The sequence below is a fragment of the Solea solea genome, chromosome 2, assembly GCF_958295425.1.
Source record: "Solea solea chromosome 2, fSolSol10.1, whole genome shotgun sequence".
Classification (NCBI taxonomy): Eukaryota; Metazoa; Chordata; class Actinopteri; order Pleuronectiformes; family Soleidae; genus Solea; species Solea solea.
This window is the reverse complement of record NC_081135.1, coordinates 1,462,438-1,479,526: the sequence shown is the minus strand read 5'-3', so window position 1 is coordinate 1,479,526 and position 17,089 is coordinate 1,462,438. Positions and strand designations below refer to the sequence as shown.

At 42.2% G+C, this 17,089-nt stretch overlaps 1 protein-coding gene across 5 annotated transcripts in view; it reads right to left on the bottom strand.

Moving 5' to 3' along the window:
• agap1 (ArfGAP with GTPase domain, ankyrin repeat and PH domain 1) overlaps positions 1-17,089 on the bottom strand; it is a 100,734-nt gene that overhangs the window by 18,347 nt on the left and 65,298 nt on the right. For 4 of the 5 annotated variants that reach the window (XM_058616961.1, XM_058616971.1, XM_058616934.1 and 1 more), the window contains 5 exons: positions 15,990-16,154; positions 14,085-14,246; positions 6,202-6,356; positions 4,831-4,921; positions 4,401-4,623 (listed from right to left, as the gene is read on the bottom strand). In XM_058616961.1, the coding sequence (XP_058472944.1) occupies positions 4,401-4,623; positions 4,831-4,921; positions 6,202-6,356; positions 14,085-14,246; positions 15,990-16,154 (796 nt within the window). The remainder of the gene's footprint in view (positions 1-4,400; positions 4,624-4,830; positions 4,922-6,201; positions 6,357-14,084; positions 14,247-15,989; positions 16,155-17,089) is intronic. The other variant, XM_058616943.1, reaches the window with a different exon arrangement.

Below are 17,089 nucleotides of genomic sequence, written 5' to 3'. Positions count from 1 at the left end.
GGGGAGGGCATTTTTTCATCCATCACCCCCCTCCCTCCTCCTCTCTGTCTTTCTCTCTCTCTTCCATCTCTTCTCTCCTGCAGCCTGGACAAAGCCTCCATCAGCCTTTTCTCAAACGTTCACCTCCGCACATTCTTCTTCTTCTTCTCTTCCCTCTTCACTCGCGACTTTAAAATAAATAAAGATCTCGCTGTAGCTCGTCGGGGGGTAAATAACGACACGAGTTTACAGACTTCTTCTGATTTAATACACAACGTGTGAATAATCGAGTGCAGTAAAGATTCAGCTTCAACATTTTATATTAAATATTTACTCGTTCTGTACAAAAATGTCATCAGGAAACATTTTCCTTTTTTATTGCTGACTCAGTTTATATGAAGTAAAGTTATCTCTTAGTGTTGGCGGTCCGCAAGGATCAATTCTGGGACCTCTTCTATTTAGTGAGTATCTACATAAAACAATAATGAAATATTTTGGGTCACTGTTTATGCAGATAATACCATTATATATATATATATATATATATATATATATATATATATATATATATATATATATATATACATACATATACATATATACATATATATACACACATATATACAATACGCATATATATACATACATATATATAAAAACCTGTACTTTAAAGATTTACTTTACATCTACACAGTATTTTATTTTATTATGTGTATATATATTTTCTTAATTTCTTATCACAAATCAGGGAAAAAAATTTAAGGAATTTCAAAATTATAACATGTATCGCAATATCTGTAATTTTCCTGATAAAAAATTAATATTCAAATTTAGTTTTTATTTGTTTTTGTTCATTTTTTTACATGTATTTTAACCTGTATTTAACTTTAAGTTTTCATAAATTAAGATACAATTATTAAAATGACATTATATGCCATTGAGTCGTAGACATGTATATTTTAATCAAGGTTCAAGTGAGAAAAACTAACAGAGACATGAACTACAAGTCCCATGATGCCATGCTGTGTCGGCAGACTAAACACTCACTTATTTGTGTTTTTAAACGTATGTAACACGTGTGTAATCCTGACGCTTGTTGTCGCGGCGGTCGCTGAGTGACTGTAACCTCGGTGACACGCCGTCTACATTTCATCCCATGGAGCGACACTGACGCTCCATAAAGCTGTCATCCAGCCCGGCACGCGAGCGGCGACAGATGTGGTTCTGATGAAGGACGGACACGCTCCACCGCCGGACGGGAATTAAAAAGGAAAAACATGCTTTTTTTTTAAACAATTACGCAACATTTCTAACTCGTCTCCGTCAAGAATATGGTTCACGGCGGACGTTCACTATCAGAAATCTGCTTTTACTATGAAAGAATATGAATGATGTTAAATATAAACACATAATACTAACTGTACTGTTAAAACGTGTCTCCAGAGACGTGACGTGATATTTAACGTTTAGACGCAAAAAACACACAATAAACGCCCTATTTGTGAATTTAATATGAACATTAAACGCCAACATTAAAGCGTTTATTTCATTTTTGCCTGAAATTGACTGAATAAAACAAAACGTGTATTTCTGACATGTTTACATGCTGTTATGACAAATATGAACACGTTACACAAATGTGTACTTGTTTTGAAATGGATTCAATAGAGATAATGTGTCTCCAACGACATAAAGGTTCAATATTTAATGTTTAAAACACAAAAAATAGACAAGAAACATGATATTCATGAATTTAAAACATTACATTGTGTGTTTATTTAATTCTTGTTTGAAAATTGACTGAAAATGTTTTAAAAATTGTATTCTTCTTTTAATTTAAGACACGTTTACATCAACTACGTGTATTTTTTGTGAATACCTAACGCGTTTACACACTATTTAGACGTCTACGACACAACTCTTTCCTTGTTTCCAATAGAGATGAGACATAAAGTTGAAATATTTAACGTTTTAAACACAAACATTCAATGTAATGCTCGCTGTAGTGTATTTTAAATCCATAAAATACCATGTTTGGGGTCTGTTTTTGTTTATTTTTGGTTTTGTCAGAGGGAAAACTTGTATTTTTCTGTGCTTTTCTAACACGTTTACCACAAACCTTTACTTGTTTCCAATAGAGACATAAAGTTGAAATATTTAACATTAAAACACATTTTTTTTATATTTTTGTGTGGTGAATAAATAAATCGGGTGTAAACGAGTGTGTTATTAATGAAGTACGTGAACGTCAGCCAAACTGGTGAAACTTTACTTTGTGATGGTGAATCAATGTTTGACCGCGGCGTCGTTAATCAGCGGGAATATTGACGGCGGATTAAAGTATCGACAGACGCGGACGCAAGAGGAGGAGGAAGAAGAAGAAGAAGCAGCAGCAGCAGCAGACACTGCATCCAAACACAGAAAGAAAAAATATAAAATAATAATAATAATAATAATATGTCTACAGCTGGACAGTCGTAAGAGAGAGAGAGAGGGATGATGGAGGAGAAAGAGAGAGAGAAAGGAGGGATTTATGGAGGGGAAAGTACAAACGGCGAGCTACTTAAGGAATGGACTGATAAATGCTATCGACAGCACGGAGGGAGAGAGAGATGGAGGAGAGACGGAGGAGCAGTGGAGCGTCGCGGGTTAATTGAGATAATATTGACCTCCTTCTCTAATCTCCTCAGGGGGAAACAGGCTTCACGTTCATAAATAAATACCAACATGAGCAACAATAAAAGCATTAGCGCTGACGGACGACGCCTAATGGCACGTCGATACTCTCTCTGTGTGTGTGTGTGTGTGTGTGTGTGTGATGAAAAGGCGAGGTGCGTTCAAGGTACAACGTGTTCTTTATTCAGCTGCAGTTTGATGAAAATGTTTCCACTTCCTGACGACATTTCTCTGTGTTTTTGACAGAAGCAGAGCAGAGCAGAGCAGGTGGGAAATGTGATAAATATGTAAAAAAAAAAAGAAATAAATAAAAAGAATTTCAAACTTGTGTTTCAGTCATTTGAGTCACTGCGTCATATTTTTTTACTTCAGAGGGAGATTATAGAAAAATGGAGAGATATATAAGATAGAGAAATGTAGAGAAATATAACGTCAGTTTTCAAAGACAAAAAATCTAAATTAGTATCATATTTTACCTTGAATACACGTGAAAGCAACTATTCTGTTAGTGTTTAAATTATTATGATTATTTACTTTTAATTTGGATTCAGTGATTTTCGTCTTTTTAATCCTTCAGATGTTTCGTTTGAACTGTTTTTTACTTTAACTAGCAAATTAACATTAATACTGTTGTGTTTTCAGAAAACGGTATTTTAGCAAACTTTTATTTTGAAAATTCATTCCCAAGGGCTGATATTTAAGAGAAACACATATTTAATGTATATTCTCTTGACAGTCGGCTTGTGTTTCAGGCGTTTGAGTCACTGAATCATATTTTTAATAGAAATATAAGGAGATTAAAATGCTAAAATTCAACCTGACCCATAAAGACTTATTTTCTGTGTTGAATACATGTTAAATGTATGTTTTGTCTTTTTAATCCTTCAAATGTGTTGTTTTTACTGTTTTTTCACATCTAAACATCGAGTTCCTTGTTGATGGCGACAATTAAAAGCAGCTATTTTATTTTGAAAAATCACTCCCAAGGATGTATTTTTAAAAGAAACACATATTTCATGTATATTTTTACGACAGTGTGTTGTTACTTCAGTCAAAGTTGTGATACTTTCTCTGTCACTGCTGTGTGTGTGTGTGTGTGGGGAGTAATTATAAGGTGCTTCTGTTGACTAATGAGTGTGGGGGGGTGAGTGCAGGGGGGGAGGACGGGGAAGTCGATCTTTATGCGGATGGCAGTCAGCTCTAATTTGTTATGATGGCTGCTGCTTCCCCGAGCTGAGCGGCCGATAATTACACACACACACACACACACGCGCACAGATCAACAACGACATCACGCTGAAGTTCATCCATTTGTTTCTGTCTGTCGTCAAACACACAGTATGAACAGTATGAACCCTGCTGTGTCTCCAACACTGACACACTGCCCCCTGTCTGCAGCTGGCAGCACTGCACCCACACACACGCTGGTTAGTGCTTTTATATTGAAAACAAGTCCTCAGAGGAACTGTTTAGGAAAATAAACGTTAGTTATGGCTCATAAATGTTTCCCAAACATCAAAATGTTGACATGAGTAAATACTTTGCTCAAGTGCTCTATAGCGCCCCCTAAGTTGAAAACAGAGGCAAAATTGACTTCCACCGAATTTCCCCAAACTTGAAGAAGAACCAAGAAGAACAAAAAAGTCGACCGTAACCATGGCGATTTGCACCCTACGTAAATGAGCGAGACACATCAAAAGCGACTAGTTGTGGATGACAGACGAGGTGCAGTAACACACTCCTACCTGCTGGCGTCTGGCCCGGGTTTGAGGCGTCCCTGAGCGTTGGCCTCCCACACGCTGTTGGCGAGCTCGTTGCCGATGGCCGACATGACCTTGATGAGCTCCAGCGGCCACTCGTCCAGGTCCAGAGAGCGGACCCTGGACAGATGTGTGCCCAGGTTCCTGTGGATGCCCGAGCACTCGATGCAGATGAGGGCGCCCAGGTTCAGACTGGCCCAGTCCGGGTCTGCACCGAGACACAACACGCACATTTTAACCTGCGCTGCTTTACAACACTCTCAGTGTCAGGTTTTTCAAGGATGATTGACATTATATCATTTATTGGCCAGTTATGACACTATTTCACTGATTCAGAGTTAAAAACAGTTACAGAGATCCTGTTTTTTACTGTTTATGGTTTGTTGATGAGGCTTTCAGTGAAACATCTACTCACTCTGAGTTTCACAGTCGGCACAGTGTCCGTTTCCTCGGATTCCTCTGATGGACTGCAGCGCCATCGCCTCCGTCTGACTGGTGAGACGAGACTGAGAGGAAACACACAAAATCAGACACTAACACACACCTGAACACCTGTGTTTGCCTTAAATTTAACGCAAACAACTCAAACTGATGTTAATTAAGTCTTTGGATAAAAATGTTAAAAATCAACTTCCTGGATAAAAACGATAATAAAATGATTTTATTGATCTTTGGTTCAAAGACGTTAAAATGTCTGATTTGCTTTGAGTTTGTTGAATAGTTTTGTTTGTGTTAAGCATGAACACACACACACACACACACACACACACTCTTGTGCCACAGGTGGGTGCAGACGCTGAGCAGATGTGAACACACACACACATGAATGAAAGAATGAAAGAAAAACAGCAAACAAATGGAATGATGGAGGGAGATAGAGGAGGAGGAGGGAGGGAGGGGTGGCCTGTGTTTTAGTTGTGTGTGTGTGTGTGTGTGTGTGTGTGTAATAAAAGCGTGGAGAGCCTGAGGCGTAAACACGACGTCCTCGACACCGAGCCTCGCTCAGCGACTGCTTCATGTGCAGCAGGAAAATGGCAACACTGAGGCTGAAAGTCACCAACAGTAATTGCTATTTTTGTAATTATCACAGTGAGAGAGAGTGTGTGTGTGTGTGTGTGTCTCCTGTTTTTATTCACGATCATTTTCTGTGATTGTGTGCATTTTTCCATTCAGTCATATTTGACAGAGCACATATACGTAAATGTATGACCCTTAAAACGATCAATAATGAGAGAAATATTATTTTAAATAAACATATTTGCTAATAAACAAGAGAAAAGAGGATGATGATGATGATGATGATGAAGACAATGACATGTGGTTAAAAGCTCCAGAAGAAGAAAGTGGACGTTAATCTGAGATGTTTATGTCCCAGTACTGTACAATCTGAAAGTAAGATTAAGATTAAGTTTAACATCCGGTCAGGTCAATAAATATTTAGTTTCTGACATTTATTCTGATGTTGATCATCAATTTCTCTCGAAATTTGTCAAATATTTTTTTAACCTAAAGTAGCTAAATTTTTACCTGATTTATGAGCAAATTATCTTTTTTACAAATTTGTAAAATATTTTTCAAAATTAGCAAACATCTTTCTGATTATGTAAAATGTCTTTCTGTAAGTGTGAACAACACTTAAAGTGTGAAAATACATTTTCTAAATTTACAAAAATGTTTTTCTAAATTTACAAAAAAAAAAAATCTGAATTGTCAGGTTTGTTTGATTTTTGTAAAACATGTGAAAGTACTTGAGTCAAAGGAATGATTGTGTGAGTGTTGTTTTCACCTTGTTCTTGCTGCTCTCACACGACTGCAGACTCGCCAGGATCTGACTCTCGATCACCTGAACCCACGAGTCTCGCTCCTCGTACGAAGTCGCCTCGAAATGCCACGTCTGCCCCGTCAGCGACACGATGATGAACTCAAAGTTCTCCTCTTGTTCTGGAGGAAGAAGCAGAGATTCAGTCAGAGGAAGAGGAAACTTTGTTAGAAAATACAAGTTCACGTTAATCTCCAACATTACACAACACAACAGAGGAGTCTGGTGTATTTAGCGACAGCACTGCTGAAAGCCGGTAATCCTGAGCCCGATCACGACCACGTTCAGTGGTATTTCAGTTCAGTGACTGAAGTACTGAACGATCTTTTTAATCCACTGATTCTAATGATTCAGTTTCACCCAAAACAACTGCTTTACAAGTCACTAGTTTGTGTGTTTGTGTCGCGTAGAAAACCCACGTCACGTCAGTTTCACACAGCCGTTGCTATGATGACTCCGCCCACATTGAGGAGGAGCTATGAAGAAAACAAATGGTCAAAAATCAAGCTTTAAGTTTGTTTAAAGTGACATTTAAAACTTTGTTTTTTCAGTTACAAAGTGTCTCGACGTCCTGGTCATTACTGGTAATTACACCGGCCGCTCGGTCCATGTGTGCTGACTCTTCACTGAATTACACGCTCTGACTGAACAACACCTGTTCTCCTCAACCAACCACTGCTGACCTGCGTGACCCCGCCCCCTGAAGCCAGGATGCTACCTTAATTATGGGGCCCTGTGTCCGTCCGACCCCCCCGCCCCGAGGGCCCACTGAACCACCGCTCCCTCTCCTCTGCTGGAGAGGTCAGTGATTACAATCAGTCGTGCTGGAGGAGGATCGATTACCCACAACCCCCTCTGTAGTTAATGCACCAATCAGGAGTCAATTATTCCTGCACTGCATGAGCATGTGTGTTTGTGTTAGACTGTAGAAGACACACACACCTGTGTGTCCACGTTTTTTACACACTTGACGATAAAATGTCAAGACAGCGGATGGACATCCGAGAACCTGATAGGTCAGAACCAACCAACCACCAATATCTTAGTTGATTTTAAGTTTGCTAGCATTTTCCACTTCCCAGATGATGACACTGCATTTCTGTTTACTCTGAAGCACAACATTTAACGCGCTAACACTAGCAACAACACAAAACACTGACAAAAATGGTTCACAAACGTGATGCAGAGCAGCGTGTTCCTTTGTTTTAGCAGAGCTAAAATTTTCGCTGTTGCTTACAGATCTGTCATCAACTGGAGCTAACACTTGTAATGGTTAAATGTGAAGCTAAAACTGATTATTATGTAACGTGTAGCTACTGTTAGCATCACTCCGAAGACGCTAACACTGCTTATGTAGCGATAGCCCGTACATATCAAGTGTTAGCCTCCCCACAGTAGTAACAGTAGCTACATGTTTGTACATAGGGAGTGTTACCTTCTTCAAAGTGATGCTAACAATAGCAACTTGTTAGTGTTGACTCCTGTACATTTAAACATCAGGAGTGTTAGCTTCTTCAAAGTGATGCGAACAGTAGCTGCCCTTTTAAACTTAACTACTGTTAACTCCTGCAAATGTAAACGTATCAAGTGTTAGCATCACTTTGAAGAGGCTAATACTTGTTACGTTTAAATATGCAGGAGTTAACGTAGTTCTTTCTTTAATGTGTAGCTATTTTTAGAAAATATGTAGCTACTGTTAGCATCACTTTAAAAACCTAACACTCCTTATGTTTAAAAAGTTAAATCACCTTGAAGAAGCTAACACTCATTGTGGACAAATGTAACCCTAGTAATTCAAGACAGAGTCTTTTTACACTTTTAAAGAAATATCATTAAGTATCAGTAATGATAAAATTCTAACGATAGCCAGCCTGACTTTTGAGATGATTTTAGGGTTAGGGGATGTTTAGAGGTGGTTCTCGCTGCTGGACGTTCACACATGTTCGCTCACAACATTTGGAAACCGTTTGCGACCACAGAGAGGAAGTGAAGCTGGAGGTGAAGTGGGGGCATCGTCTCATCAGCAGCAGATCAGACAACAGGCGGCTTGTGTTTACAATTAACCTCAGTGAGGAGGTAGAAGACAGGCCAGGGGGCGCCGACACGATCACTCCATCAAAGCACAGCTGATAATTCCCCGGATTCCTCCGTTTCTGCTCAGTTGACCCTCGACAACAGAGGTTATGTGTCTCAAAAAGAAGGGCCTTTATTATGAAGGAAACTTCTAAAAGTGTAACACGACTCCACAGATACTTCAGTCAAAGACAACGTGTGGACGTAAAACAGAGAGAGAAGACTTTGTTTCTGGGAGCGGAGGTTTCATGACGTGTGCCGTGAGTGAATCAGTGAAAAAGATGAGAGGTTTAATCAGTCGGAGAGCGGTCACGGTCGACCCGCGAGGGAACGAACATTTACGCTTCCTCAGCTCCAGTCATTTGGCTAATTGGGAGCGTCTCAGAGCAGCGGAGCTGAAGTTCCCCCTCTGGCTGGAATCTGGATAATCAATGGCCTTGTCCGAGGAGAGGAGAGAGGAGACGAGAGGAGAGGAGAGAGGAGAGGAGAGAAGAGAAGGTGAGGCTGGAAAAAGAGCCCGAGGCCGCAGGAGCTGCTGAGAAAAACCTCCACTCTCTGGATAAAGAGATTGAAAACACCTCTGCTCAGCCAAAGTTTCCTTTCGCGACGAGAACGGTGGATCATTTTCATCTCTTTGCAGCTGCAGGCTGCTGATGAGCCGAGTCTGATGAGTTCACGTTAATTAAAACTACTGTTTACAAGGACTAGTTAATGGCTCAAGGTTACACGAGGCTCTTATTTTGATAGGGCAGCAAAAATGATAAACTTCCACCATGGACATGTGATGAAACCCTAATGAGCGTTAATGACAAAATAAATATGACATAAGGGTTAAATATTTGTCACTGAATTCCACTTTAATGACAAAATATTGATACGCAACAGATTTTAACCACTTTACAAAAGACTCAGTTAATGAAATCTATGTCAGATAAACTCTACGATATCTTAAGAACATGCTAGACAGACTTTTCCAACAGGAAACTGGTTTGTTTGGTGCGGGAGAGTGAGTGCTTTACAAACTTCACTTTCTTGTCAAAATAATCTGCACTGCACATTTGAACTATGATAAAATGAGGTTCTGTAATCAGAATCTGATTAAGTGTCACCTGTGTAGCTGATAATAGAAATATTCAAATGAAAAGTGCAGTCTTTTCTCTTTCAGCATGACTTCTAAAAGTACGACTGAAGCTGCTGCCCTTTGTTTTTGTTTGTGTCGTCTGAAACATTGTTACATTGACAGCCACTAATGAAGGACAAACTGTACATCATGAACAAAGTGAATGATAATTTCCCAGCAGCCTCCTGGGTCTGCGGCGGGGAGCGTCTCCGTTCCTAACATCGACCCACCCATCGAGCTGGAGCTGAGCCCTGCAGGGTCAACCAACAAGAATCCCATCATAATTAAATTCCCATGATTCTCTGTTTTCAGGGGGGAGGGGTGTTTGGCTGCTCGACAATTATGGAAACCAACAATCCAGAAAGACACAGCCCCTCTCTCTCCCTCTCTCTCTCTGGTGTAAATTAAACGCTGCTTCTGGATTTTAATGCTACATGCTGACCCAGCGCACGACGACGGCTAATGAATAAAATGAGGGGGGCATTAGGCTGTGCAACCAGAGAGCCACGCCCACTGCCATGTTTTACCCCCAATCCCCCACCTGAGCCTGTGCTACAGTCACAAACAAGCAGAATTTGAGATTTTTGAAAACTACAAGGCTGCACTTTAGTCTGAACAAGCAGATATTGAGATTTCTAAAAACTGAGAGGCTGCATTTTAGTCTGGACAGGCAGAAACTAAGACATTTTAAAACTATGAGGCTGTATTTTAGTCTGGACAGGCAGAAAATAAGACCTTTGAAAACTGTGAGGCTGCATTTTAGTCTAGACAGGCAGAAACTAAGACATTTGAAAACTAAGAGGCTGCATTTTAGTCTGGACAGGCAGAAACTAAGACCTTTGAAAACTATGAGGCTGTATTTTAGTGTGGACAGACAGAAACTGAGGTTTGTGTTTGAAAGGTAAAAACTGAGATTTTTGAATTTGTTTATAAGAAAATAAAACTTTATTTGCTTCATAAAGAAAAATAAAGTGTCTTAACTCTGATTCTTATGAAGTGAAAATGTTTAATAAATAAAGAATCAAAGCTCATTTTGAGCAGCTCTGACGGTGATTTGCTGCTGCCTGAACCTGAGCAGCTACACATATGTGTGTTCCACACACACACGCACACACTCACACACCAGACTGAAAGTGAGTGGCGTTGTATTGGTAATTACTGGCAGCGCTCTCGGCTACGGTGAGCGACATTCACACAGATAGAGGCGGCAGCGAGGCAATTTGTGAACTCTGACACCGGCAACCTTTAACAGCAGAAACAGAACAAACCAAATATACAGCATTTACAAGACGCACACGCACACACGGGGGGGGGGCGTGCATACAATCCTATCATCCTGACTCTGTGTGTGTGTGTGTGTGTGTGTGGGACAGGCAGGACGGTGTAGGACCAATGAGAGGGGAGTGTGAGGCAGACTAAAGGAGGCCTCAGGAAACACAAATTAAAAGCCTTAAATGTCACCGCACACAGTATTGCTTTGCGACACAGGTCATTACTCCTCATATTATTCGCAGCCTTTTACAACATTAATAACCTGGAAAATATTGCAGCCGATTGTTCTGAAATCTCGCAGAAAAGAGAAATACTGACGTCTGTGTGTGTGTGTGTGTGTGTGTGTGTGTTTTTATAAAACAAGTATGTGAGATTTAATCTGATTTCATGCAGAAACACCTGAGATACTTCACCGGTCGTCACAGGGACGTGAGGTGAGGGCGGGGCATGAGGAAGACAAGGACACGGAAGGACTGAAGTCATGGGACAGTTATAAAAAACTGAGTTATAAATCTAAGTCTAAATGTATAAAATCACAAGTTCAACTCAACAAACATCCAATCACAGAGTTTAAATTACTCCTCTGTGTCCTGTAGTGTTTGTGTAGTGAGTAATGACCTTTCATTCTTCTATAAGTGTTTTTATTAATAAAGGTTTTCTTTTTAATATTTGCTTTGTTTTGTGACAGAATTATAAAAAATTAAAGTAACAGAACATAAAAGAACAGATGAAATTGTGACCTGAAGTCTCCCGTCCCGGTCTCCAGGACCACCTGGACTCTGATCCACAGAGTCGTCTTTGTGTCCCACCTGTCTGACCCCACACACACTAACAGACCTGTGGCAGGGATGGGCGGAGCTACCTGTCTTACCCCACTCACAAACCTATGGAAGTGGGTGGAGCCATCTGCTTGATTAACCTGGACTCTGAGGGAATTCAGGTTTACAATGAAACGAGTCAGAGGCGTCGCAGGTGCAGAGGACACACAGACACACACACACACACACACACATTCCAAAACACAAGCTTTGATTCCTCAACCAGTAAACAGGTGTGTGTGTGTGTGTGTGTGTGTGTGTGTGTGTGTGTGAACGCTGTGTTCAAATAAAATCCACCTGTGTGCAGACGAGTGTTCCAGCTCTGAATTTGACTTTGCTACAGGGTGACACTAATCTGCTGCGTCCACACTAACTCACATGAAAATGTATGATAAGAACCAATCAGGAAGAAAATGTGAGTCCACTGTTTCTGGCTGAGCAGACTAAAACTAAACACTCTGGAATTCTGTAACAAACTCACAAAGCAGAATCTTCAAGCTTCTCAAGTTTTTGCTGCCTCACAGTTTACAAATAACCTCAGTTTCTGCCCGTCCAGACTAAAATGCAGCCTCTCAGTTCTTAGAAGTTTAAATTCTACTTGTTCAGACTAAAATGCAGCCTTGTAGTTTTCAAGAAATCGTGGTTTCTGCCTGTCCAGACTAAACTGCAGCCTCAGTTTTCAATCTTCACAGTTTCTGTCTGTCCAGACTAAACTGCAGCCTCAGTTTTCAATCTTCACAGTTTCTGTCTGTCCAGACTAAACTGCAGCCTCAGTTTTCAATCTTCGCAGTTTCTGTCTGTCCAGACTAAAATGCAGCCTCATAGTTTTCAAACTTCTCAGTTTTTACCAATCCAGACTAAACTGCAGCCCCCATAGTTTTCAAAAATCTATATTTGTGCATGTTCAGACTTAAAATGCAGCCCTGGAGTTTTGAAACTCAAAGGCAGACAGCAGAGTTTCTAAACCTCTCAGTTTTCAGGGCCTGAAGACAGCAGTGTGGACGGCAGGTGTTTTTAACTGAAAACCTGGAAAGTGTGGATGTAGCCTTAACTTAGCTGCTGTCAGACCTGCTCAGAACTACAGAGATTCTTCAGAGAGTGTGAAAGTTTAGAAACTGCTCTTCAGATTTTATTGTTAGCGTAGCCATTAACGATGAACGTTTGTGGCTAAACATGCTTCGTAATGATGCAAATTGGGCTAAATTTACAGATGAGAGGACGAAGAATTCGAAAAATAAACACGTCCACCATCTTAAAGAGCAGCAGACTGAGGTAGGTGTGTGTGTGTGAGTGTGGTCGACCTGGGGGAGCTCGTCCACAGAGGGCGTTTCCCCCTCATGAATTAAACCTGGCTTCACTCTGACATGAAGATACTTCACCCGCTCGCCCGGCGTGACAGGCTGCGGCGGCGAGGCAGTGGCGAGGCGGTGGCGGCCGGCGGAGCACGCTCGGTGCTTAATGGCTAAATTGGGAAGACTGTTACTAATCGCTTATTGAATAATGAAAGTGACACAGCTGATAAAAGATTTCAATAGGCTGGATTATTTATAATATTTCACTTAAGCCTCTCTGGCTGAGTAATGGAGGGAGACTGACGGAGTCAGGGAGCGTCTGACAACGTGTGGCGCTCACAGGGAGCGTCTGAAATAAAAAAAACAAGACAAAAGTAAAAATCAACAGAGGAAAGGAGGAGGACAGAAGAGGAAGAGGAAAAAAATGGTGTGAAGAGAGGGAAAAAAGAAAATGGAGGGAGGTGCAGAAAAAGGAAAAAAAGGAGAGAAAGATAAACAAAGATAAGGAGAGAAAGTGGAAGGAACGAGCGCGATGAAAGTCGATCCGTCACTCAGACAACCACTTCTCCACTCAGCTGTTTGATGCCTCCATGATGGAGAGACGGCCATTACACATCTGCTGCTGCCGCCACATCTGTTCCACCATCAACCATGTGAGCCTGTGTGTGTGTGAGCCAGTGTGTGTGTGAGCCAGTGTGTGAGCGAGTGTGTGAATGAAATGGAATAAAAACGAGCATTTTCTCTGTTGTTTTTTTTAAAAGCTTTTCTGTAAACAAGGCAAGGTTTTGTCTTCATCCACACGAAACATCCCAAAACAACTCTTAACACTGCAGTACCTTTGCCAGGCCTGTATGTGGCAGTAAATGTGAGGTCAGATCAAATCTGTGACACATTTTAAAGAAAACCCGGTTTCTGAACCTCAAAAATTATGTCACATGACTGATCCATCTAGAACAAACACAGACAGAGAGGAAGACGAGAGGTCAACACGATGAAGAGATGAAGGGTCGACAGAATGAAAAGATGGTGAGATCCGTTCCTCAAGGCGGAGGTCAGGAGACTCAAATGATCACATGACTTCCTTTCCCAACCCCGGTTCGTTAGCGTGTGAGAAGATTAAAAATGTTAATATTTTAATTATATGTGGAAATGTTTTAAAGATTTTAAAGTGAGTAGAAAGTGTGAGGCGTTGTTTCAGGGGGGAGGAGTTAAGTGCTAAGTGGTGGGGACCTGGGCGGGGAAAGTGTGAGGTGAGGGGCGGGGAGATGATGTTACCTTCCGCAGTACCAGAGAGGCCGTCAGCTTTGAAGTTGCTGGTGCTCTTCTTCCGCCGGTGCTTCTTGCGGTTGGCGTGCGGTGAAGGCGGAGGCTCCATCTTGGGGCTGGTGGTGCTGGAGATGCTGGGACTGGAGCAGACCGACTCTCCCAGTCCTGTGTCTGACGAGTCAAACATGGACACCGTCTTGTCAGCCATTACATGTGTCAATAAAGGTTTGTTTGTTTAAAAGAAAAGACAATTATAACGGCTTATAATCTGGTTAGGAATCAGGATTAAGGAGTTGTGTGTTCAGGTCTACATGGAGGTACAGAGGAGGAGGGGGCGGGGCTGGTGCTGGGGGCGAGCAAGGCTTCAAAAAGAGGGAGCGCCCCCTCTCTCTCTCTCTCTTCCCTCCACTAGTCATGGCGGCCGCTGACAGCTGTGACTAGCGGCAGAATAAAATAACATTCAGCTTCCATCAATATCAGAGCGCTGCGCTGACACTGACATGAGTGTGTGTGTGTGTGTGTGTGTGTGTGTGTGTGCAGATGGAAACTCGTGTGCGCACACACACACACACACAGAGAGAGGCAGGCGGTGTTTGGCTGCAGCAGCAGCAGCGGTGGCGGCGGCGGCCGGGTTCCCAAACGGCAGACAGCCCCAAGGACGGCCATAACTTATTTTACAATCGTTTAGTCTCAGCTCAAGTGGAAAATGTGACAACTTATCTCTGCTGACAAGATGCCATCCCCGAGCGCGCAATTAACCGCCGTGGATTAACGGCCGTCCCATCTGCACGCCGCGCTCCATCCATGTCAGCGTCGTCGCCCGCCCATCCTACCTCCCTCCACCCATCACCACCTCCACCTACAGACTCCAGACCTGATCGTCTTCCTCCTCTTCACACTTCCCTCTACTTGTTCTGCTTGTGCGCCCTCAACAGGCCAGAGGCAGCATGTCACCAAACACTCAAGTCTCATCAAAGGCAGCAGTGCAACAAAATGTAGCAGAGTCGCGAAACGTAGCAGAGTCGCGAAATGTAGCAGAGTCGCGAAACGTAGCAGAGTCGCGAAACGTAGCAGAGTCGCGAAACGTAGCAGAGTCGCGAAACGTAGCAGAGTTGCGAAATGTAGCAGAGTCACGAAACGTAGCAGAGTCGCGAAATGTAGCAGAGTCGTGAAATGTAGCAGAGTCACGAAACGTAGCAGAGTCGCGAAATGTAGCAGTCGCGAAACGTAGCAGAGTCGCGAAACGTAGCAGAGTCGCGAAACGTAGCAGAGTTGCGAAATGTAGCAGAGTCACGAAACGTAGCAGAGTCGCGAAATGTAGCAGTCGCGAAACGTAGCAGAGTCGCGAAACGTAGCAGAGTCGCGAAACGTAGCAGAGTCGCGAAATGTAGCAGAGTAACAAAAGTAGCAAAGTCACGAAATGTAACAGAAACAATTTTGTGAATTGCAGCTGCGACATGAAAAAATGTGCAACAATAGAAAAACAAAATCTTTAGACAGCTGCTTTTTCTCGGCAAATAATTTTTCAAGTTGTGTAAAAGCTGCCTGAATGCGCTCGTGTAATACTTATGTGTAACTTACATTACTCACACGTGTGTAACGTCACCTGAACGATGTGAATTCTGCGATGTTCAGATGTCTTTGTATATAATCAGAGTGTGTGAAAAACCGTCAAATGAACTGAGATTAAACGACTGTCTAAGCACTGATGTGTGTGTGAAAGCTTCTCACACATTTAAACGTTACACGAGTCAGACTGGAGGCTACAACACTGAGAAAACAGCCGTCAGTCAACCTCATCGTCACGGCAACACACACACGACGACAGCTGTCAGTCTCAGTGTGTTCAAATGACATAGGCTCTGCCACGGAGCTCCGTGCTGGGGCTCTCGTCCTGCGGTGCGTCTGTCTCACCTGTGCTGACTCCAGAGTTGGCGATGACGGTGGCCTCGGCCCACTGGTCGGCGCTGGACACGGAGTACGAGCGCTGGTGCATGCCCTCCATGCCGCGGCTGTTGAAGGAAACCAGGCTGACGCCGCTCGCCATCTGAGACACCGAGGAGCTGCTGGTCACCGTGCCTGAGACAGGAAGTCACCATAAAACATGTCAGTGTTAGATTAACAGTAGAAGTCAGCCATATACTTAAGCTGAAGTAGATTTTATGCACTGAGCCTTTAATTTGCCATTAGACGGACTGGAAAGTAAAAGTTTGTGTCGCTTCGTAAACCACTCACTCTCCCACACCAAAGCCCATAGAGAAAAGTAATGATTTTAACATCACAGCACACAGGAGTTGTTGATCCACTGATGCCTCTATCAGTAAATTCAGATGTGTTATTTTGTAAAATTCTGTGTTTAAAATCCCTCATTCAGATTCACCTCAGTGACACAAAGTGACCACACGAGGCAGCAGTAGACCAGCAGCTCCTGTGTCCCCGCGAGCTAAAATCACTGGTTTTCTCTATGGACTTTGGTGTGGGAGAGTGAGTGGTTTACAAACTTCAGTTTCCTGTGAAACATGTTCTTAATACGTCACAGACTTATGAACCAAACAAAGAAAATAATCAGCAGGTGAACTGATAAGGAGAAACTTTAATTAAATGATGAACACATGAAAACAGACGTACAGTTTTTCCAGCAGGTGAAACATCTGTGATGAAACAGTGAGACGAGTGTTTCACTTAAACACACACACAAAGGCAGCCTCTCACTGGCTGCTTAAATCAAAGCTGCACACTCCAACAGCAGGGTGAATCATCCTCACCCTCACCCTCCTCCTCACCCTCTCACCCTCATTCTCTCATTACAGCTCATTTGTCGGAGCTGGCTGAGTGGAGCCACGACTCTGATTACATTAATATTCATGACAATAATTAGTACATGGAGTACGGTTCACTGAATATTCATGCTATTAGCTCGGCCTCCTCTGTGTGTGTGTGTGTGTGTGTGTGTGTGTGAGTTTTACGACGTGTCTTCAGGTGAGGAAATGTCTTGTGTGTGTTTTATCTTCCAG